The sequence below is a fragment of the Lissotriton vulgaris genome, chromosome 9, assembly GCF_964263255.1.
Source record: "Lissotriton vulgaris chromosome 9, aLisVul1.2, whole genome shotgun sequence".
Lineage (NCBI taxonomy): Eukaryota > Metazoa > Chordata > Amphibia > Caudata > Salamandridae > Lissotriton > Lissotriton vulgaris.
The window spans coordinates 1,116,426,221-1,116,451,645 of NC_141697.1; the positions used below are offsets into that span (position 1 = coordinate 1,116,426,221).

The following is a 25,425-nucleotide window of genomic DNA, read 5'->3' on the forward strand; positions in this document are numbered from 1 at the left end:
GGGTATCTCCGCGCGTAGCTTGCATGACTTGGGCAGACTGTAGTAAGTGAGTGACAACGAGAGTGACCATGTTATTCGTGCGAGAACATGAGTTGCAAAAGGGAAATGGGCCTAGGCCTCTTTTCAGTTTGCTATAGTACTAGGCATTGCTTTCTTATGTACCGGAGACTCCCGTCTCGACGACAGGGAATGATTCAGGCATGTGAATCTATGAAAGCTTCCAATACTGGAGAACTACAGTTACAGGTAAGTAACTTGTTTTCTTCCCACTCATCTTCAAATCTAAAATAAAATACACATCCTCCTGCACCCAGTCACACCACCCTCTTCGTATCCCCCACCCCTTCTGCGAGTCACTGGTCTGTGTAGTGTAATTTCCCCTCTCAGTGCAGAATGCAAAAACCTGGGCAGACCGTGAAGAAGGGTGTTGGTGCAGGGACAGTGCCACCCATTTTCTCCCATCTTGCTTGGAGAAATCCGGGAGAGGCAGGAGAAGGGAGCTGAGATGATTAACCACCATTCTGAACCATGCTTTGGTCTCTGGAGACACTGACGTCATCACAACTTGGGTTAACTACTTTGGGTTTGTCACATCAGTGAATTTCCATATTCTGATCCATTTCAGGCTAATGGCTTCATTTGATAGCCATATACAACATAGATGGGCAGCTGGGAGTAATAGGGGATGTTTTCCACCAAGATGTCTGAGTGAAATCTAGTTGACAATGAGAGCGAAGCGTGAATTGTTTACTCAGAACCCATAAGTGAAAAACATCCCTGCTATTTACTTTTTGTCTGTCTATAATTGTATGCTCTGTATTTTACCCAAACCAATTGACAGAGGAGTAATTGGGAAGCCGTACATAGCATGGCCTCTATTGTACCAAATGTTTAGAAAAGCGTCTTATCCAACACCCATCTGTGCCTTCCCATCACTTCCCTCCCAATGCTGAGCTATAGCCAGTGTTGCAATGGCAGGCTAGAATTCCTTTATGACCTAGCAACAGTTGATTTTGAAACTGTTGCTCACACTAGCAGGTCTCAATGAGAGGGGAACACAACAAAATGAATTATTATGTGGACGGCTTTCATTTATCTGGGCTGTAACATCAGAGCACTCTAATGTTCTGAGGTGCTATTTGATGAGACCTAATCGGAACATATGAACCAAGCTATATTGATGATAGAATTGGGTAGAGCTCTGCATAGCACTGTTTACATAATTTATATCTGTAAGAGACATTAGTTAGTGATAGATTCCTTATCTTGGAATATCCTGAGGCGTCAGACTGGATCCGGAAATTATTTCGTTTGCAGTACCCCTGCGCATCAGTAGGTTGGTGTCGTGCTTCTCCGCGTCCGTCGTAGGCGCTGAGATGACGTCACGGAGACTACTTAGGCGACACCCATGTTTGCTGACGTCAGTTCTTTGCTTTTCCAGCAAGCGCAGATCCAGTTAGAGCACGTACCCTAGTCACTTTTTGACTAACTTTTTGAGACTTTTGTCTCCGCTTTTTTGAGTCTGACTCCTGGTGCCACATAGGGATGCCTGGGTTTAAATCCTCTGGTGTCTTTCGCCGTACGATGTCGGTGGCAGACCCCAATGGCATCTGTCTCTACTGTCCTATAGCGCGACCATGATTCCCGGTCATGTTCCGACTGTCTGGCCATGGCTCCAAAGGCCTTACGGGAGCAGTTCTGTAAGCTTAAACAGGATGATTCTATTTGTGGAATGTATCCTTTGAATGCCATTTATGGTGTAAATATTAGCTAAAATTTGAAAGCTCATAAATGGATTGAATCTGTTATCTCACAACTGCTATGATTGTGTCTCCATTACTAGCTATTTTAAAATATAATTTTCATTTTTAATAATTGAGAGCTTCTTTGAGTGTTATATATATTATGTAGACTATCCCTTCAATGGATAGAGACAGTATTTTAATTATTAATCTGTTATCGTTTCTAGGGTACTCAAGATATGAAATCCATGTCCTGAGGATGGTCTCTCACACAAAAGAATAGAGACCGAAACGTTGACTGTGGCTTTATCTACCACTGAATGTTTAATTAATTCTGTGATAGGTAGAAAAGCTTGAGCAATTGATGTAGTAAGGGCTGTGTAGATTATTGTATTTTCCCTTCTGCGTCATTGTTTTTCATCTTGTACCCGACATTTTAACTTGATTTGATAAAAGATTAAATATTTTTTTTAAATATACACCCGTCTTTCAATCCCTTTGTGCTCTCTTCTTCAGTTTTGAATATATGTAAATCTCTGTTGTTGCATAACCAACACTAGTGGGCTCAAATCACTAAGCCCACACGATTTCATTCCTTAAATGATTCCAAAATTCTTGTTTTACTAAAATCCCTTGATGGGAAGATGCAGCAAAATTCGCCATCCCTGGTGGACTGGACACCGCAGACTCACTGGGTAGGGCGATTTCCACCACAGTGGCCCTCCGTCGCCACGCCTGGTTACTGTGCACTGGGTTTTCAGGGGATGTTCAAAGTTCCCTTATGGACATGCCTTTTGATGGTACCCGCCTGTTTGGCGATAAGGCAGATAGTGCGCTGGAGCGTTTTAAGGACTCCCGGGCTACGGCCAAGCCCTTGGGTCTCTCCACCACGCGCCTGGCCACATCTGCTGTTCGTTCCTTTCGTGGCCATCTAGTCGCGCCCGACAAGTTTGATCAGCCAAAAGACTGCGCAGACCAAACTCAGCGCGGACGTGGTTCCCGCCACAGAGGGACAGGGGGGCCAGCGTGTGCGTCAGTCCACCTCTGCCCTGGCAGCATCCGCCTCAAAGCCTTCCTAGTCCGAGCTTTGGGTTGCACCCCACGCAGGTGGACCGCAGGATTCACCATCCCCTACCCCACTGGCTTTCTGTCACTTCGGACAGGTGGGTGCTGCAAATCATCCGAAGGGGCTACTCCCTCCCCTTCGAGTCTGCCCCGCCAGCCATGCCACCTCAGTTCCACCGTATGTCGGTGGATCTTCACGCTTTTCCAACATGAAGTCACGGCCCTCTTGGCCAAGGGGGCCATCGAGCGTGTTCCTGGGCCAGAAGTAGGACGTGGTTGTTATTCCAACTACTTTCTGGTCCCCAAGAAGGAGAAAGGGGGCCTGCTCCCCATCTTGGACCTCAGGAACGTCAATCGCTTCCTCCAGAAGGAGAAGTTCAAGATGTTGACTCTGGCTCAGGTCTTGGCTGTCCTCAACCCTGGAGACTGGATGGTAGTATTGAACTTGCAGGACGCATATTTTCACATCCCCGTCCTGCCGGCCCACCGGCATTACCTGTCCTTACTAGTGCCCCTCGAGTGTTAACGACAGTGTTGGCAGTGGTCGCAGCTCATTTGCGCAGATCAGGTGTTCTAGTCTTCCCCTATCTCGACGACTGGTTGTTGAAGGCGGGCTCGCCCCAGGCAGTTGTCTCTCACCTCCAGACTATGGCTGACGTCCTGCATTTGCTGGGGTTCTCCATCAACGTGCCGAAGTCGCACCTGAGTCCCTCTCAGAGGCTCCCCTTCACTGGAGCGGTTCTGTATCAACGCAGTTTCGGGTTTATCCTCCCGAGCAGCAAGTCTGGGATGTTCAGGATATGATTCCTATCTTTCAGCCTCAATCCCGGGTTTCAGACAGGATGACCTTCCGGCTCCTGGGCCTGATGGCCTCCTGCATCCTTCTAGTGCAATATGCCAGATGGCATATGTGGGCTCTGCAGTGGGACCTGAAGTTCTTGTGAGCACGGTCTCAGGGCAACCTGTCCGATCATGTCCAGATTTCGGAAGGCGCTGCACGACAATTGCTGTGGTGGCTCACAAATCGCCATAGGGTCAATGGCAGATCCCTCTCCCTTCCCCAACCAGAGCACACACTGGTGACGGATGCGTCCTTCCTGGGATGGAGCGGCCACTTGGGAGAGGCGGGGATCAGAGGGCTCTGGTCTCCGGTGGAGTCCCGGTTCCATATCAACCTTTTGGAGCTTCGGGCGATCTGACATGCACTGGAAGCATTCCTTCCCTCTGTCCGGCGAAGTGTAGTGCAGGTGTTCACGCACAACACCACCGCCATGTGGTGCTGCAACAAACAGGGCGGAGGTGGGGTTGTGGACCCTATGTCAGGAGGCTCTGCGCCTCTGGACATGGCTGGAACATCAAGGCATTACCTTAGTGGTTCAACACCTGGCAGGTTCTCTGGACGCCAGGGCGGACAAACTCAGCCGCCGGTGCTTGATGTATCACAAATGGCATCTGAACTCTGGCGTGGCGCAAGGTCTCTTTCTGCAGTGGAGAGAGCCTTGGTTAGATCTGTTCACCACCAAAGAGAACACGCAATGTCATCAGTTCTGCGCGTTGGAATTTCCAAGGTGGTACTCGCTCGGCGACGCTTTTCATCGCAAGTCGATCTGCGGTCTGTTGTACACCTTTCCGCCTATACCACTTCTGCTAAGAGTGCTGAAGAATACTCGGCGCGACCGGGCCCAAGTCATTCTTGTGGCTCCAGATTGGGCACGAAGATACTGGTATCCCGAGCTACTCAGCATGGTGATCGATCCCCCGACCTGACTGCCTCTTCGGGAGGATCTTCTGTCGCAGCAGCAGGGGACGGTCCTCCACCCGAACCTGTCCAGCCTCCACCTCCATGCATGGAGTTTGAGCGGTGAGAGTTTTTGACCTTCCTCCCAGAGTCTGTGATGTCATTCTGGCAGCTAGGCGTCCCTCCACTAAGACGGTATATGCCTGCAGGTGGAACAAATTTGTGGCATGGTGCACAGAAAAGGCTGTGGATCCCCTTTCTGCCACTCTTTCTGAGGTCCTTCTGTTCCTTCTCTCTTTGGCTCAGCAGGGATCTGCTCTGGGCACTATCAAAGGTTATCTTTTGGCCCTCTCCGCCTTTCTACGGCTTCCAGATCAGCCTTCTCTTTTCAAGTCCACGGTTGTTAATCGCTTACTCAAATGCATTACCTGCACGTTTCCTCCTGTGCCTTTCATAATGCCTCAATGGGACTTAAATCTTGTCTTGACCTATCTGATGTGCTCTCCCTTTGAGCCCCTTCATAACTGTTCCTTACGCCTTCTCACTCTAAAGACAGCTTTCCTGGTAGCAATCACCTCTGCCAGAAGAGTGAGTGAGCTCCAGGCTCTTTCTTCTATACCTCCTTCCCTTTCTGTTCATCCGGACATGGTGGTTTAAGGACTCGTCCTTCTTTCTTGTGAAAAGTTGTCACGCCCTTCCACATCGGGCAGACTATCACTTTGTCTACCTTCTTTCCGCCTCTGAATCGAAGGACGAAGAGAGGCTCCACCGTCTGGACCCAAAACGTGCACTCTCCTTCTATCTGAAGCTCACACAACAGGTCCGGTGACCAGCTCTTTGTTGCGCCAAAAACGGTTGGGGCGTGCACAAACAAACCATATCTCGGTGGGTCGTTCTGTGCATCAAAGCATTGTACTCGTTGGCTTAGAAGGAGCCTCCTGTGGGCCTGCGTGCCCACTCTACCAGGGCAACAGCAGCCACTACTGCCTTGGGATGTGGCGTTCCCTTGCAGGACATTTGTCAGGCAGCTACGTGCGCCTCGCTGCACACGTTTACCAAGCATTATTACCTTGACAGTCAAGTTCGGAGAGACTGCTTCTTTGGCCGTTCTGTTCTCCGTGACTTTCTGGTGTAATCTTGTTCGCTGATCCACCACTAGTGTTGGTATTGCTGGGGTATCTATTCTAAGGTAGGCAATCTATCACTAACATTTCTCTTTCAGATGCACAAGTTACTACTTGTGTAACAATATATTTGTAAGAGACGTTAGTTAGTGATAGATTCCGTACCGCCCACCCATCCTCCCAGTTCTGCGAACTGATTTCTAGGGTTAAGGTCATCCCTTTCATGGCCCTAGTTTCATGGCACCAGTGGTCAGTTTCTTGCATGGCTCTGCGATCCTGGCGCGGAAAGTCGTGTCCAGAACTGACATCAGCGCGCATGGGTTGTGCCTAAGTAGTCTCTGTGACATCATCTCGGCGCCTACAACGCCTGCGGAGCCACACAACGCCACCTACCGACGCTCAGGGGTACTGCTGACGAAAAACTTTCCGGATCCAGTCTGACGCCTGGGGATATTCTAAGGTAAGGAATCTATCACTAACTAATGTCTCTTACAGATATATTGTTACACAAGTAGTAACTTGTGCTATAAGACCAGTATTCAGTAGTAAAGTGATCATGTATGCTCGAAAGCTACCAATACAGATAAGATTTTTTTTTGGAATAATGCTGTGAAGATACCTTGTCTTTCTTATTCTTTTGTTATGTAAACCACTCCAAATTGTCAAAGCAGCTTGTGTCTTTAACTCTGTTCTTGTTCTTTAGGTGTCTATCTTTCCAGGTTTGCGGATTTATTACAAGCAAACCCTTTAGAACCAGGGGCAACTGGAGATGTTGTTATATTCAAAATAATAAAGGTACATTTTGGATTAATTTGTTTTTTCAGAAAATAATGTTCTAACATAGATGTATTCTCTGAAAGCAAATTGCTTGCTTGTTTCAGTGAATGGATACATTAATATCTTTTAGGGAAAAATGAAAAGCATTTTTGATCAGCCTGGGAAAAATCCAATGGATTTAGCAAACAAAAGATCCCTCGATCCAACTCCAAAGCATGAATGCCATGTCTCAAAGAATGCCAACAGAGTGAACTCCTTGCTGGCTTACAGAGCATTTGAACTTACTCAGGTAAATGTTTTCCCCCCAAATCAGACTATTCTTTAAATTGTGTTTTGCATTCGTGTTGACTTTGTATATTACACTTTGAGACTTTTGTACTACATACAATTTCCTTCCCCATGGGATGTTTAACATGTGCATAGATTTTTTATTCTGCACCATGAGTCTCTTTAATATTCCTAAAAAGTAGAATATGTCTTCACATTTGTGAGATTATACAGCACAAAAATAACCATGTTTTTTTTTTTAATTAATCAAATCAACCGGGCGTTTGGTTGAAAACACCAGTTAAAAACAGTGTATTCAATTAAAGCATAAAATGGTGCGCTGAAATAAAGGCCTTTCAACTTAGTCCTAACTAATTCTGTTTTTTTAAGCACTTTGGAAGACTATACTATTCCATCATACAAAGCAGCGTGCCAAGCAGTTACTTTTGCCGCTGTGGGAGGAAGATGTTGAATATATCAGTCTACAAGCACCATTTTTTTGCTTTTTATTTTGACGATGTACTGACTCCTGATGTGAGTCTTCCAGGCCAGAAATAGAGATATGCCCAGTGTTATCATCAGAGTTCAGTCCAGTGTTATTATCAAAATTCATATTTGGATGGGTCGTATTTTGGTTGACTTGATCTCCTACCTTTATCTGCAGAGCCTATTGCAAAGGAAATCCCTTCTATTGATGATCTTGTGACTTTGCTTGTGCTCTCGAACATAGCAGTGTGATAGCTTAATCTGCAGACAAAACCATTAAGGTGAGTTCCTTGATTATTTTTTAGATGATCCAGACAAGACCACAGACTTGTCCTGTTGTTCAACTTGTTCGTGGACTGCTGGAGCAAATGATGGATACCTTTTGTAAATCTATCCTCTATTTGGGCAGTAAAAAGTCAACTGGAGAAGAGGCTTAGATCAATTGACTTGGAGCGTAATACTTTAAGGCAGTGATATCTCCCAATTTCTTAGTAGTGCCCACGGCTAAGTATAATGTAGTTCCTTCTTTTCCAGTCCACCTGAGCAGGAGATCAGGAAATGCCATTTAAAGGGCATGAAAGTGTGTCATGCTGCAGCCAGTTCTTGAGAATTTTGAGTCACTCCAACGCTCCCTGTGGTCTCAACGATGCATTTACTGGACTAGCTTCTTAGAGGACACAAGAAGGATTCTTTGAAGTCAAAACACTTTCCTTTACTATATCCCAGACATTTCGGTTACACTATCAACAGACACCAATAACCTGGCTATAACAGACATTTGCTATGGCATCTCAATTAAATGCTCCCCCGGCTTAGACTTTTTTGTCTCCTTATGCCTAGAAAAACATTGTAGAGTTGCCTTTGAATGGAACATCTCTTTGGCCCTCAAGCTGATAAAGAAATCCAAAATATGAAGGCAGAAATTATAATGCGTATTGTCCAGGAAAATAATGAGGAGGGTGCAGTTTTTATTATTTAGTTAAGGAAAACAGTACTCGCACATTTCGTTTTTAAAACAAGAAGAAAGGTCCCAAACAAGATTTCCTTCCTATTTTGGACCTAAAAAGTAAACAAGATGATGATTCTTCTTCAATTCTTTCTGTCACTTTAACAATGCAGGTAGTTGTGTACTGTGGGTCTGCAGGACTCATTTTATGCAACAGTTACAGATTGTAATACTTCTTGAATAATCAGCAAAGCTAGAAGTCATGGAATTGGTAAAGCAACTTGCGTCTGTCATCACATGCACTGCAGTCCGTGCAATGGTGGTGCAAGAAGAACCTCTGTGCTGCGCCTCTCTGTTCCACTTTTCTCACAGAGGGTATTAACAGATGCGCCTCTAGAGGACTAAGGAGTACATATTGATAATCAGACAACTTGGAGGAACATTTGGGTAGAGTTATCAATCCATCATCTTGGAGCTGAAGACGATTTCATCTAGCACATGAATACTTTTCTGTATTCAGATGCTGTGCATTATTCCGCCATCTAGTGGTTGGGTCCGGAATTGTCTTATTCTCTATTTGTAAAAAAAAAAAAAAAAAATTGGGCGTCGCCACCACCATTTGGTGCTAGGTCCATCCCTTGTGTGATGTCAGACGACGCCCAGGATATCTGTCTGCGTGGTAACAATCTTCATATTCTTTTTTCTGCCATTGGATCTAGAAGCAGGGGAACAACTTCCGAATTTTTTGACCTAATTCTTGAAAATGTTTTGGATTTTAGGCAAAAAAACATTTAACATAGATTGGGAAGGCATCAGAGAAGGAGAGAGACCTCCGTCTGTGATTGCCGTTGGGGGACCCTGTCGGAACAGCTCAACTATGCAGATGGACCGTAATGAGGCAAGGTAGAGGCCATGGAAGATATCCCTTTCAAGTTTTTTCGGAGAATCAAACGTTGAAATACTCGAGGGGGATGCCGAGAAGAGGCGTACTGCTAAGAAGATTCCCAAGGACGTCAGAAAGAAAGTTGAGAAGGTAATAAAAACCCCTCAGATACCAAGGGCCTAAAAAAGAAGGTGCAAAAGGCAGCTCAGACGTTGAAAAGAGGACTACTGAGGGTTAGTCGCAGCCTAAAGAACACCATGGATCCTATTTCAGGGATGTTGATGAAAAAAAACGTCGAAATCGACGAAGACCATTGTCGGCCGAGAGATCTCGAAGGATAAGGCCATACTTTCGGAGACAGCAAACACCACATCAAAGAAGAGGATCTCCCCGGCAACAGGCGCCGAAAGGGCCCTCAAGGTGGAGTAAAAGAGAAGATGCCTAGAAGCAGATTAACATTTTTTTTTTTTTATAAAAGACCAGGCTGAATTTGACCTGGGGAGGGGAAGGGGGCTGCGTGCAGCCCTCCTTCCCTTTGAGAAAAAAAAAGATTTAAAAAAAAGCCCGGAAACTTGCCTGAGGACCCACCCCCTTTCTCCACCCCTCTGCAAACATGCCTCCTGGCGAGCTGCTGGTTAGAGGATGAGGTCACCTTGGCTGCTGAGGGGCCTTAGAGGCCTACAAGATGGGAGAGGTGTTGCGCAGCGGCCAGAGCGGCTGACTCCGGAGTGTGGGGCTCGCGGTTCGATCCCAGTCTGTAGCCATGCTCAGCATCATGTGACTTTGGGCAAAAGCTCACTTAATCTCCCCAACGGTCCCAGTGCCTAGAGACCCTTAGAGGTGATTAGATTGTGCTTTACAAAATACCAGAATTACCGGATTTTGCAAACGTGCCTCTCAGCTCACTGCCTCCTGAAGGCCTCAGGACTACAGTGGAAAACCAATCACTCACCCATACAGTCAAGTACACACCCATACAGCTACTGAGACACCAACTGACACACTGATACAGACATTCACACAACCCGTCACTCATCCACACATTAACTGAGACACCTAACCACTCACTGATACAGTCAGTCACACACCCACTGAATCATCCATACAGGCACTCCTACACCCACTGATTCACCCATATACCTTGGTAAATATATTTAACAATATATTTAACACTCAGACCTTTTTAAAACACTCACACTCATTGGATGATATCATCAGTTATGTCATGAGTGATGTCACTGACCATGTCAAGAGTGTTGTAATTTCTGAAGTTATCCATAATTGGGGTATCTTTCATGGATTCACCAGGCACGGCACGTGCCGGGCGTTGTACTGGGGCGGTGACGTCAGGCAGAGGAGGGTCAGGGTGGGGGGTTGTAAAATGTGAGATATTGACCATTAGAGGTAAGTACCGAAAAAAATAAATAAAACTAATTTCGTTGCCCACGCTGCATCACATTTGGCGATACGGCGTGTGCAACGAAATTAGTTTTTTTTACGGTACTTACCTCTAATGGTCCCTATCCTGCATTTTACAACCCCCCACCCTGACCCTCCCCTGTCTGACGTCACTGCCCCAGTATAACGCCCGTCACGGGCCATGCCTGAGATTCACATGCTTGAATCATTCCCAGTCGTCGAGGCGGGAGTCCCACGGTAACACATATACAATAGCAGTGCCTTAGTAAAAACTGTAGTAGACTGACTAGACTATTGGCCCAAACAGGCCCAAATCTTAGCAGCCTATCTACCTCCTTATGTAAAAAGAACTGAAAAATAGTTCCAACCAATCAGAAGTCGGCACCCTCTAGAACCTTCCCAGCAGAGGCAGTTCTCCTCCGATTTTCACCGCACGTCGTGTGGAAGGGAGTCTCCCTGAGTGCCTACTCAGTTTTTCTTCATTGTTCTTTCAGGATGTCTGAAAAGAAAGCTCTCTTCAAGGCTTGCAGGACCTGTGATAAAAAGAGGGTCCATGTAGCTGACCAGCACAAGGACTGCATCTACTGCCTGAGTCCTAATCATATTGTAAAGGATTGTAGGATTTGTCGAACCTTCCCTGCCAAGACTATCAGGGACAGGGAGGCAGGAGTTCTTTTATGGCTCAAATCATCTTCTACAGATGAGGAGGACAGGGCCTCTAAGTCCAGCAAAAGAGCCAGATCCAGAGATAGCTCTTCTCCTGAGGGGAAAAAATATCATAAACCCTCTCACTGAGCTTCAGATCACTCAGGGAGGTCGTCTTCACCTTTACCTCCGCCTTCAGAACCTACAAAGTCTTCTGCAACTAAAACAGTGAGTAAAGCCCAGTTCAAGACTATGTCACTTGTGTCTTCTCACACAGTTTCTGTGACTTCATCTACTTCAAGCTCTTCTACTACGGTATCTACTAGAGCTATAACTTCTCCGATAGTGTCTTCTAAAATTTCGGCCTCAAAGAAAACTTCTGGGGACACTACCTCTTCAAAATCGTCGTTAATCCCGTCGTCGACGGTACCATCAGTGAAGGCATTGTGGACGAAAACCCTGTCGAAGTAGTCGTCGACGAAGAGCCCGTCGACGTCTAAGATCTCGTCGGCGAAGAGCCTGTCGACGGCAGGTCCATCGATGAAGAGCCCGTCGACGGCAGCCCCGTCGACGGCCGCAATCCTGTCGACTAAGAGCTCATCGGTGAAGAGCCCATCGACGAAGAGTCCATAGACAATGGCCCCATCGATGACGACTTCGTCAATGAAGAGCCCATCGACGGCATCACCGTCGACGACGAGCCCGTCGACGACTAGTCGATATATGATTCAGTCGGCGGGCGTAACTGTGGTACAGACGCACACATCGACGAAGAGCCCCTTTCTGACCAAAAGTCCACCTTTACAATCTTGGTCTGGATTACCTCAGAGGTCTCAAGCTTCTCCTGTTGCGTATACCCATTTTCAACTGAAAACGTATCATAGACAGGAATATACCAACATTTCCCCTTTGTTACCCTCCCATATCTTAGAGACATATGTAGAGGAAGAAGATTCTGACGAAGATGATGATGATGATGAGGAGGAAGGCCCATTTGGGATTGCGCGCCATCGATCAGAATTACAAATAAAATGTCAGGATTAGGATGAGTAGGAAAACTTCCATGAGCATTTTTACCAGGAAGATTTGTCTACACCTTATCGTAGACAGTCGCATAGAGAACCAAGATCGGAAGACACAGGTCATCTTCCTTCTTTATTAATTCAGGATTTACAAGCCATGTTGGCCGATTATCGGCAGAGGTTTCCACCTACAACCTCTACTCCAACGATACCTAGTGTACCAGTGGTTACACCGACTCCACCGTCACAAGAGCCTACCTCACCAAGACACCTTCTAGAACTAAAAGCCACAAGATAATCAAGATACTTCCTCTTCTGATGATGACGGAAGAGAAGAAGGCGAATTACCTCATGATGATGGGACTAGAGATCCTTGGGATGACTATGTAATTCCCATGCCGTCGCCTCCTATACCACAACCCTCTGACTCCCCGCTGGAGGATATTGGCGGCTTTCATAATATCATGCAAAGAGCTGCTACGCGGTTTGAACTTCCAGTTACTATTGAACAGTCGGATTGTTTTCTTCACGACTTTAAAGAAGGGTATAGAAAAATCACCAGGGCTATACCGATTTATAGATTTCATCTGGAAGGAAGGCCTTAAGATAATGAAGACACCTGCCTCTATTCCTGCAGTCCTTCCTCGAATCAAGAAGTATCGGGCAACACCAGATGCTCCATCTTGTCTGCTGGGTCACCCGCGCCCTGATTCGGTAATTTCGCAGGCTGCACAACAGAGGTAAAAAAATCAGTCTACCCCAATCTCTACACCACCAGATAAAGAGCGCAGACGATTGGACTTGATAGGAAAGAAGTTTTCCACCAATGCTGCCTCATCCATCAAGGCAGCCAATTCTCTGGCAATTTTGGCACATTATGACCGCCAGATGTGGTCAGAGTTATCAGAATTTCTGGAGCTGATACCTGAAGATCGACAGCAAGAAGCACGGAGGATAGTGCTTGAAGGAGAAGGGGCTGCATCAGACATTGCAAACACTAATTTTAGACAGTTAGCAGGATCTGCTGTTCTCAGACGCCAGGGATGGCTCAGAGCGACCTCGTTTAGACCTGAGTTGCAGACAAAGATTCTTGGTATGGCTTACGATGGCGAGTCACTCTTTGGTAGGCATATAGATGATGCGTTATTGACCATCAAAACGGACACGGCTAAATCGCTGGGTACCCTGCAATATAAGCGAGGATCTTTCAGAGGATCTAGGGGCCGTGGTTTTTCCTCAGGAGGAAATTACCACAATCAGCAAAACAGACAATACCAATCTCAATACAAGCAGCCTTATTATCAGTCACCATACAGGCAATCATCCTCAAATAATTTCTCTTGTCAAGGCGGACGCCGGCGATCGAGCAATCAATGCCGCGACTCCAATAAGCGACAGTAAGCTTTGCCGGACGCCAGTCCAACCTTCTTCTCTCCCTGTGGGCGCGAAGATCTCAGCCTTTAACCAACAATGGCAGAACATCACATTAGATCAGTGGGTCCTTGACCTTGTACGAAGAGGACACACTTTGGAGTTCGTAAAGAAACCACCTACAACCCCGCCCAAGGGTCCCCTCCCCCTCGTCTTAACTTATTGTTCAAAGAAACCTTATAGCTGTTCCGCAAGAATGCAATAGAAAGAGTTCCAGTCACGCAAAAAGGGAAAGGATTCTACTCTAGATTCTTCGGGGAAGTGGAGCCCGATTTTTAGACTTGCGCAGACTCAACAAGTTTCTGAAGAAACAGTTTTCGGATGGTGACGTTAACAGATGTGTTGAGCTGCCTCAACGAAGGGGTCTTTATGGCTTCTCTGGACCTGGAAGACGCTTACTTCCATATCCCTATTCACCCCAAAAATCGCAAATTCCTACGATTCACTGTGACTGGCGTCCACTTTCAATTCAAGGTGCTTCCGTTCGGGCTAAAATCAGCCCCAAGAATATTCACAAAATGCCTAGCTCCAGTCTCGGCCACACTGGGGTCTCAAGGAATACAAGTCTTTCCATAGCTCGACGATTGGCTGCTCAAGGGTCCATCAAAGCAGGCTACGAGACAAACTGTAAAAAGTTGCCTCCATCTATTCTCAAATCTGGGACTTACTGTCAATGCCAACAAGTCGCAGTTGCAACCTCTCCAAATTCTGACCTTTCTGGGAGCAACTCTAGACACCCAACAATGCAAAACGTTCTTGACTCAGAAACGACAGAGCAAATTACCAACATTCGCTTGTCTTCTAGGGATGTGCTCTTCAGCAATCAGTTTAGTCCCACTTGCAAGACTCCGGATGAGACCACTGCAGGAAGAGTTGCACAAACAATGGCAGCAGGCCGAAGGGTCATTAGACGATTCCATAAAGGTGACCACACGAATGATAGACTCTCCACTGGTGGTCAAAAAGAAGCAATCTATCTCCGGGTCTCACGTTCCTGGCCACTTTTCCAGAGTTTGTCCTAACTACGGATGCATCTATGGAGGGGTGTGGAAGACATCTCCAAGACCTTCAAATTCAGGGTCGTTGGTCTCGACACTATCAGAAAAAACAGACATGTGACATTGCAGTGCATAAACATAAATAACAGACTATCGCTGCAAAAGTAAATAAAAATTGTGAAGATACTAATGGTAGTGCCGAGTGTAGTCCTGACAATGCTTTTGAATTACATATTGCTCTTTGGGGCTTTTTGACTTAAATAGTAACATTAGCATATACCTGTTCCATGCTTTATTCTCCCCTATGATGAAATGTTTAGCATAGCTTATATTTTGTATATTTGCTACTTCACTTGCCCTTATGTTAAATTTTCATTAAATGTCTCTGAGATATTTTGCCCTAGTGGGCTTATATCCATATCTTCATCAGATGTATGGTTCCAAATCAAATCGAATGTTATGACAGTTCCTTTCCTGTACTCTTGTAATCAAACTCATAATTGTAATGATATTTCTACATTTCCTTATAGTATATAATTTACAAAACTCTTTGATTGGTATCAGTTTTTTTGTGAACCATAGAGAATCATTTTCATGAACTCTGCCCAACCTGGGAGAGGGGCATGACACCTCTGCCCAGGATGTGCTTTGTTCAGGACCCCGAGTAGAAGGAGGTTCTCTACCCGAAGGTCCAGAAACATGCCTGGGGGTGGCAGCTGGCCAGCAGCCACTTAGCCAGGACACTAAAGTTAGGTTGTTTTCCAGGGGGTATCTCGAAGTTCTCTTCCAGGGGATCCTAATCAAAGACATAAGCATTAGAATATTCCCGGAAACACTATATTATATGTGATAGATATATATATATATATATATATATATATATATATATATATCTATCCACAAGGTTGCCCTTTAGAATGTCACGCACCTCAGGGTTTCTGCACACTGAATCTCAGGCGGCAACACCGACAGCATGCCCCACGCATTCACTGAGCCATACGCGTTTCGAGCTTCTTGAGCTCTTGATCACTGGCGGGGAATGAGGCAAGAAGCAGTACTTTTCAGAACATGCTTTTAATTAAATATAAAGACCCGCCCCAGTGGGCGTCGTCATAGGCATTGTGGTTAATGTAGTCCCAATATTGCCACCAAAGACTTTGTGTTGTTCTCTCACCAAGTGGTTTGCTCGCTTCTGCCACATTCCAAATAAAATTCCATCAGGGTGAAAAGCATGCCGGCACCCTCGTCATTCTTGCCTCATTCCCTGCCAGTGATCAAGAGCTCAAGAAGCTCGAAACGCGTATGGCTCAGTGAATGCGTGGGGCATGCTGTCGGTGTTGCCGCCTGAGATTCAGTGTGCGGAAAATAAATATGTATATGTATATGTATGTATGTATGTGTATATATATATATATATATATATATATATATATATATATATATATATATATATATATATATATATATATATATATATAATAATAATAATAAAATAATAATAAAAAAATGTATTGTATTATATTATATTGAGCGTGAGGAAACCAATGAAGGCAGCATGTCAGCAGACGCAATTAAAGCAAGGGAATTGGCAGCCCATATTGCGTTCGATGATTCCCCGGCTGGGGAGCCATCAGGGTCAGCAGTACAAGATGCACCTGTGAGTGAACCGACCAGCACCCGAGAGAAGTTTAAAAAACTGGAGAAGCTTATGAGGCGTGAACTCTCGAAATGGTGGGAGCACCGCTCCCTGAGCCGCTATCTGGAGGTCAATAGAATACCGCGGGGCTGCGTGTGATGCTAGCCCCCAGCTATGAAGATCCTGACCCAGATATGCTCAGGGAGTGGGCTGAGTGTAATCTCGATTCCTCGCGCCGGCTAGTACAGATACTTGTACGTTATGCTAAGAGTGATCGTCTGAAAACACAGGTTAAAATAGATTAATTAAATTTGGAGATAGAATCATCATGTGGAGAGCTGATTGCAGAATGCACAAAACTGCGAGGAGAAATGATGGCAAGGCTTCAAAAAGAAGAAGAAGAAGCAATTAGCAAGAGAAAAGCTTTTAAATTTCAAAGAGATAAGGCGGACTATGCTGAGGGGCGAGTTTTTACTTTCGCTAAAAAATATGAAGCTATCAAAGCCAGCAGAAGACTCAAGTCTGCATCTATCCCAGGTCGCTCCACTCAGAAATTGGGGTCAGGAGCAGCACTACCAGACAACACCTCAGAATCTAATTTAAGCTCCAGCATTAACAGTGATTCAGACTCTAATACCTCTCAGACAGACTCGCAGTTGGGGTTTATCAAAGCCACGTTGGCGGAAGAGCTCGAATGCCTACGAAAGGACAGGCGCGAGACCCTGCGTCCAAGAATTCAAGTGTCTGCAGGAACAAAATCCGTAATGCCAAGCGCTACCAACGCAGAAAAGCCAACACAAGAAAAAAATCAGCAAAAAAAGAAGAAAAGCACCAGGAAATGGAACAGAAAGTGAGCGACCGTTCAGAGACATCAGGTACTGCCCTCTCTGTCATTAACCTTACTGACACTGTGTTTTCTCAGTCCGAACTCCACATTTTATCTATCGGTCTCACATTTTGCCCTCCAAGTGACTTCAACTAAGCAGACATTAGGATAGACTTATATAAATTTATCCGCAAGTTGAAATTACAAAAACACTTTTCAGGCAGCAAGACACGTATCACACCAGCGAGGGCAGAATCAGCCAACCAGGGGCTCCTGGCTCGTGATGTCCCATGTCTTCAAGCCATGGAGTCACTCGGACTGGAACAATCGATGTCACAAAATGCATCGGCACATACTACCAATATTGTAGGGGGCCTTACATCGTTCAAACCTCGCTCTACGTATACTTCTGTGATGTTATATGATAACATTGATATCTTCCATGATGCGGCTGTAAAGGAAATCAAGGTGCTGTACTCAAAATTGCTCGGCACTAAACTAAGGAAATATACACAGAATGTCCAGTATTTGAAACTTATCAAAAAGATCCAGCAAAATGAGAATATCATTGTCAGGCAATCTGATAAGGGGGGCAATATAGTGTTATGGCCGCGACAACTATATTTGGAAGAAGCCCTCTCCCAACTCAATAACTCAGATTGTTATAGACATAGTGATATTACCTTGGTGAGGAAAGCCCAGGCGGACTTCTACTCTTTATTGATGGGATGGAGGTCTTTTGGCTTGATAAGCATGGATGAATTAAAGTATTTGAAAAACGACAATCCGATCATGCCGGTCCTATACTTGATCCCAAAGGTTCACAAGAACCCAGACAATCCCCCGGGAAGGCCAATTATTGCAGCATGCGGAGGATTGCTGGAAAAGACAACTATTTATGTAGATTCATTTCTGCAAGAACATGTACAAGGTTTACCGTCGTTTGTTCAGGATTCCAATGATTTTGTGCGCAAAATCGAGGATATAGAGTGGGATCCCGATTGGTGTTTAATAACATTGGACGTTATATCTTTGTACACCAGCATAAATCACCAAGATGGTCTACGGGCCACAGAGTTCTACTTGGGACAGAGACCGGTTTTGATGGCTGATCACAATCATATGTTGTTATCCATGATTTCATTCTGTTTACATCACAATTTCTTTATGTTTAATAACAGATACTTTCAGCAGGTCAGGGGTGTTGCCATGGGGGCCTGTTTCTATCCCAGCTATGCCTGTTTGCATATGGGCTACTGGGAGAGACAGGTCCTCTATGGTGAACACTCTGACATAGCAATGCGGTCCATTGTGCACAGGTATCGTTATATAGACAATGTGTTTCTTATTTGGAGAGGCACACGTCTGGAAGCTGAGCAATTTATTGAGACACTGAATTGTAACAATTTCAATCTTTCGTTCACTTCAGACATAAGCAAGGAACAGGTGCATTTTCTAGACATGACTATTTTAAATGGTCAGGACAAACTTGAGACCAGGCTATATAGGAAGCCCACGGCCGGGAATACAGTACTCCATGCCAGTAGCCACCATCCTTCCCATCTCATACGCAGCATCCCCTATGGGGAGATGTTGCGTATTAGACGGTTGAGCAGTACTGATGCTCAATGTCATTTAGCACAAGAGGCCAGTAAAACTAGATTCTTGGCGAGAGGGTACAATCTTGGGCAAATTGATAAAGCCATGGCTAAAGCAAATGCTCTATCAAGCAGCCAAACCCTCCAACGTAAAGTCATTGTAGGGCCTGCTACCTCCCAAGATCAGTCTGCCAGACTGATTTGGGCCTACAACAGGCAACATGGCGCGCTTAGAAAGATCATCACTAGGCATTGGGACTTAATTAAATGTGACCCTGTCATAGGTGATAAAATTCCTGCCAAACCATCTATCACCTATAGAAAGGCATACTCGATGCAGGATGCCCTTGTTAAATCTAGCCCGGAGATTATAGCAAATAATAACTGGTTAGACAAGAGCAAGGGCTTCAGGAAATGTTCTTCCTGCAAAGCATGCCAGCATGGACTTAACAAAACAGAATATGCGGTCCCGTTCACTCCCAGTGCTCGCAAGATCAAAAAACAGTTGACTTGCAAAAGTGAGTTTGTGGTTTATGTGCTGGAGTGTCCGTGTGCCCTGCGTTATGTGGGCAGTACCAAGCTGCAGGTGCACAAGAGGATACTCCAGCACATAAGGGCCATCAATACCAGTGACCCGGCATATCCGGTGGCGTGCCATTTCAAAGAGTGTCATAACAACGATAGCACCCTTTTGAAATATTATGCCATAGACAATGTAGGCCCACTGAAAAGAGGAGGAGACAGGGAGGGTTCTCTGAGAAGGTTGGAGAAGAGATATATATTAGAAATGGATAGCAGAGCCCAGGGAGAGTTGAACTCCACGGAAGACTTTTACACCTGTCTCTGAGACACTTTAACTTTCTCGGTCTCCCATCAATCCAGATGGCTACTAGTGGCATTTCCATGGGATTCACCTTTTAGGCCTGGTCCATTGACATAGTATGTTTGTCCTGTTAATTATTTGGGCTGGTTAAGACTGTATTATTAATATTCCAGGTCCCGTATATGTCTAGTACTGTAATTGACCAAGTTGTGCAACATAGCTTAGGCTATGGGCCTGTGCAACATACAGGAGTGTCAAATTTCATTTTTTTGAATAGTACTAAAAATGAGAGGAATGGAAAAAAGAAAAAAACAATTTGATTTATATATCACTGTTCACTATCACTCAATGCTATTTCAGAATCTAATGGTATATGTATATCCTATCATAAGTGTAAATGGGGCGAGGCTGCGATATTGTTTTGTATTTTAACTAGGATTATCTCCTCTCCCCATTTCACTTAAGGACATAGACAGACTGTCAGCTTGTGCAATATATTTATTTATTTAAGGTTGCTGCGATTTCGGGGGCTGGAAAATGCATTTATGCATTCACGTGTAACAATCACCCGAAATCTCATCCTATGTATATAGTATGATTCTAGGTCATTGTAAATACATTAACTATCAATATATATATTTTACACTTTGATTTTAACATTGTGTTTTATATGAAATAATTATTATTTATTGAATATTTTAAATGCTTGGATGACATTATTTGCACCTAGTAATTTGTATTTTGCACATTGATTTTTGCACATTATTCTTGAACTCCATAGGGGATTATCCCGGGATGTGAGTTTCTAACTTCCAAATCTGTTGTCTATGTCTAATATTGATTGCCCTTTACATCTGACCATATTCAAACAATGACGTTGCATTCTGAATGGCACTAGCACTTTAAATTTTGCCTCTTTCCCTGCATGCGTCATGTGACCAAGGCCTCTGTGATGGCCGAAACGTTATGCTGAGGTGCTCCTTCTACACGATTGAATAAACCACTGCTCACCTGCACTTGGGTCTCCTCTCTTCTGCGCCGTTATTATCCAGGATTGGGCTCCAGGCGAGAGAAAGCTGAGAATATATATATATATATATATATATATATCTATATATATCTATATATATCTATATATATATCTATATATATATATATATATATATATATCTATATATATCTATATATATCTATATATATCTATATATATATCTATATCTATATCTATATCTATATCTATATATATATATATCTATATATATATATATTTTTTTTCTCCAGGCAGTTTCGGGCGTTATTCCACATGGAAGGCATTTTCTGTTAATTGCTGGTTTATAGCCCACTGCTGCATGGGTTTTGTCACAGTGCTGCTTCCACTGCCCTATACCCGATTTACTAATTTGTTTGATCTTAGTGAAATTATGCTCACCAACTTTATTAAAGTATTCTGTTCTTGGTGTTGCTTCAAATGTAGCTAATGTTGCCATCAATCTTACTTTAATTACAGTATTATCTTTATGAGTACGGCTTTGATGAAATTAGACGAAGGCCAAGACATGTGTGTCCATATGCTGTTATTTCGTTTGGCTACAAAGATGAAATGTCCCAGGTACCAAAGACTCTAGCATCATCAAGGTATGGGCCACGCTTTTAGTATACCAACAAAAACTATGATATGTATTATATATTTTTTAATTGAATATTAGTCCTAAACTGGGCGGTCATATACTGGTATGGTTGCTGTCTTATCCTGAGCTGTATGTCTGCTTTATTTATTCATTTATAAATTTTTATATAGCGCGAACTCGATCCCATAGCATATCAGAGCGCTTTACATTAGGAAGGAAAGGAAGGACAATAATGCAAATACATCAACATGTAGGGACAGAAACAGGCATTCAGCTCTTCAGTTACTGTAAGCCTGCCCAGGTTCTGCCTTCCTGTTGCACACAAAGTATGAGACTGCACACGTAAAAACTCTCCGTAGGTGAGTGGACCTTTAACGTCACCAGGGAAAGAACCGGAGGACCACTGCATTAGCGCCCTGCTGGTTCTGTTCTACCTCACTTCTCCCATCAGCATCAACAATAATAGATGGTTTTAATTCTGTGATGTACATCTAGCCCCACCCCGCTAAACAAATGCAGGCCTCTCAAGAGACATGCATCTCATTTTTATAATGTCTGCATTATGCATGGCAACAGTTAAAACCTTCATAAGAGTCAGAAATGCACACAAGTCAACACCCCCCTTCGTCCTGGGAAGTAATTCCCCTGCAGATTTATTTTTATGGTTTAAATCTTTTTACTCACTTGTGCATAGCTGGAGTATCAGAAAAGGAACATTGTAGCACTCTACATGTGAACGTGTTTGGAATATCAAAACCATTAACAGTAAACAATTCTCCTAACATACCCCCTCCCTCTCCTGCCCCCAGTGCTCCCTAACAAAGGACAGTGTGCTAGCAGCAGAGGGAATTCAGCATTAAGTGTTCAAGTGTTTCTCATTGCCAGGTCGGAAGCTAGCTCTGTGCACACTATACCCTACTTTGGTATAGTATATAAAGAGTCCATCAAAAGTAGATATCACCTTGCTCTCTATTTGTGGTAGTGTGGGCAAGCAGTAAGGCTTTATCAGATGGTAGTGTTAAGAATTTATTGTACACACTCTGGCATGAAATTATGTCACACACTCAAACACTGAACTCAGACCAATTGTTTGTGTAAAAAATTATTCTTTAGTTATATATTTTTTTTAAAGAACCAAGCAGGACCTGGTACAGGTAAGTAAAGTTGTACTTTCCAAAACAGGTTGCTAAAGATATGCAAGCTGGATGAAATTGCCTTTTTACTGGTTTGTAAAACATTTAAAGTCAGTTGACATTCTGTTGTAATTATGTTGTGAATACTTTGTGAATACTTTGTGATTACTTTTAGATTACTTTTTCTCCTTCGTGTGGTATGCTTAGATATCACACTGGGACATTTCCTAGGCAAAGGTAGGTAAAACACCTAAGCATTAAAACACAGTTGCTTTGGTTTCCATTAAAAAAAAAAAATTGGGGGGAGGAAATACAGTCAAAGCAATTCTATGGGAAAAATGTGGTTATCGGTTTGCTGGTAAGCAATCGTTTTTGAGAGTTTTGTTTCTGGGGTTAGAACAAGGGTTCCCCCAGGGTCTGGGATGCACTCCTACGGCGGCTGGGTGCAGAGTGCTGAGGCCCAATGTTAGCCAGTTGGGCTAGGGGGGCCTTCGGTTGGTGGCTGCTCTCAAGCAACTGGGCTATGGGAGCAAATCTCCTAGGGTTAAGCTGAGGGCAAAGGCGGATCCGAGTTAGCACACAAGGTTCACCCACAGAGGCACAGGGGCAGTCGGGTGCAGGGTGCTGACCTGGTGACGGGCGCCCTGTTGTTTTCAATGGGAGATCTCCTGTCAGAACAAAGACTGCAGGCTTGGGTGAAGAGGCTTTCTGGAGGGGACCACCGGCTGGAGAGGTAAGTTGGGATGCCTGGACACAGGCGATTGGGCCACCCAAGGCCATGGGGCGTCAAGTGCAGGGGTGTCTTTAGGCGTTGGGTTCTTCTTACCAGCTCCGGTCGTGGTCGGGAGACCCTTCAGGTAGAGGCTGCAAGCGTCATCGGGAGGCTTGAGGTAGGTTGGGGATTACCAGGTCAGGTTCGCTGTGGAGACCTCTTCATGGTGTTGGCCACTCTAACTAGGGCCATGGGCATCAGGTGCAGAGTGGCGTAGACTTACAGTTTCGGCCAGAGTCTGTTTCTTGAGCAAGTCTGGTGCTCACGGAAGATAGTCTTTGCAGGGAAGGCAGGGCAGGCCCTTTGGTTTCAGGGGAGCTGCTGGACACGCCATTGTTTCCGCTGGGGCAGGTCGAGGCAGAAACCGGCCAGTAGGGTTGGGGCCAAGGCAGTTGATATCCTCCTCTACGTCCTTCAGCAAGCCTCTTCACCCCTTCTTCTTGCTTGTCTGAGGAGACAAGGTTCGGGGTTCCCCCTAAAGACTAACTTTAGGGCATTTCAGGCAGGTTAAGGTCAGGACCAATGGGTCCCTTCCTTGGGGACTGTGTACACACCCTATTATGCCACCCTCCAGTGGGAGGGGGGTATAAGCCCCTCTCTGCTTGTCTGGGTCCCCAATCTTCAAGCTGGCGGGGACTGAGAGGTGTGCTTTGTCGTGCCTCCTTCAACTGAGGGGTAGAGTTGGTAAATGTGTGCACACCTCTCTTCCTATCTTGGTTTTCCCACCGATTATTCCTCTCAAAGTGTGTCAGAATTGGTGGGGTCGAGTTGCTGGGAGCAGCAAAAGGCAGGGTTAGCGTACAAAGGTGGCAAGCCTTTGAAGCTTCCCCTTCATGAACTCTGCCCAACCTGGGAGAGGGGCATGACACCCCTGCCCAGGATGTGCTTTGTTCAGGACCCCGAGTAGAAGGAGGTTCTCTACCCGAAGGTCCAGAAACATGCCTGGGGGTGGCAGCTGGCCAGCAGCCACTTAGCCAGGACACTAAAGTTAGGTCGTTTTCCAGGGGGTATCTCGAAGTTCTCTTCCAGGGGATCCTAATCAAAGACATAAGCATTAGAATATTCCCGGAAACACTATATTATATGTGATATATATATATATATATATATATATATATATATATATATATACTGAAAAAACCATAGGTTTCACACCAGTTATAATTAGCAGGAAGTTTTACTCGCATAAAACCATTGAAATTCCCACGTTATAGTTAGTTGGACTCACTATAACTTGCGCGCCTGCAATGCACTGCTGATGACGTCACATTTTACATCACTCATGACATGGTCAGTGATATCACTCATGACATCACTGATGACACCATCAAGTGAATGTGTGTCTTTCTGAAAAAATAAATGTTTTCTATATGTATATGAAAAAGGTCGATGTAAGAATAAATGTTTAAGTAAGTGTCTAAATGGATGTTTTTAAAAAAAAAAATTGATTGGTTAACTGGCTTATTAAGTGTATCTTAGTGAATACATATATTAGTGAGTAATGTTTAAACATTTAAATATATGTATCAGTGTTTCACTTTGTGTATAAGTGGCTGCATAGGTTGGTGAGTGGCTACATGTGTGTGTCAATATGGGTTATTAGATTTTTTTTTAGTATCAGTATGAGTGTCTGTATGGTTTGGTGGGGGTATTACTTAGCACATAGATGCATCAATGACTGACTCACTGTATGTGTTTGAAGACCGCATATGTGCAGTACTATATGGGTGGATGAGTGTGTATATGTGTGTGTTAGTGAGTGAATGACTGTCTCACTAGTGTCTATCAGTAACTACACTTGTTTTAATCTAGTATATGTGAGAATTGATGTATATAAGTGAGTATATGTGAGAGTGAGAGATTGTAAGAGTTCCAGTCATTCACCAACAGTTCTATATAGTCACTCATACATATACTCACTCATATGTAGTGATACACCTATACATCCTGTTACACACAGACAGTCATCCAAAAGTTACTCGCACACATACTCACACATGTAAATAAACTATTGAACATTCATTTATTTGTATATACAGCTATACACCCACTACCACCTTACTTCGAAGGAAACTTACACATACTTACTCTCTAAAACAATCACTTATAGAAAGACATACTTATTTAAACAGGAACTCCTACAATCTCTCACTCTCACATATACTCACTTATATACATCAATACTCACATATACTAGATTAAAACAAATGTAGTTACTGATAAAGACACTAGTGAGACAGTCAGTCACTCAGTCACTAACACACACATATACACACTCATCCACCCATACAGTCCTGCACATATGCTGTCTTCAAAACACATACAGTGAGTCAGTCATTGATGCATCTATGTGCTAAGTAATACCCAAACCATACAGACACTCATACTGATACTAATAAAAACATCTAATAACCCATATACACACACATGTAGCTACTCACCAACCTATGCAGCCATTTACACACA

General features: G+C 44.3%; 1 protein-coding gene across 4 annotated transcripts in view; it reads left to right on the forward strand.

The window, feature by feature from the left end:
• The window catches only part of TASOR (transcription activation suppressor), a 939,357-nt gene that overhangs the window by 139,985 nt on the left and 773,947 nt on the right, over nt 1-25,425 (forward strand). For all 4 annotated transcript variants that reach the window (XM_086939126.1, XM_086939124.1, XM_086939127.1 and 1 more), the window contains exons 5-7: nt 6,373-6,464; nt 6,577-6,735; nt 20,934-21,061. In XM_086939126.1, coding sequence (XP_086795252.1) covers nt 6,373-6,464; nt 6,577-6,735; nt 20,934-21,061 — 379 coding nt within the window. The remainder of the gene's footprint in view (nt 1-6,372; nt 6,465-6,576; nt 6,736-20,933; nt 21,062-25,425) is intronic.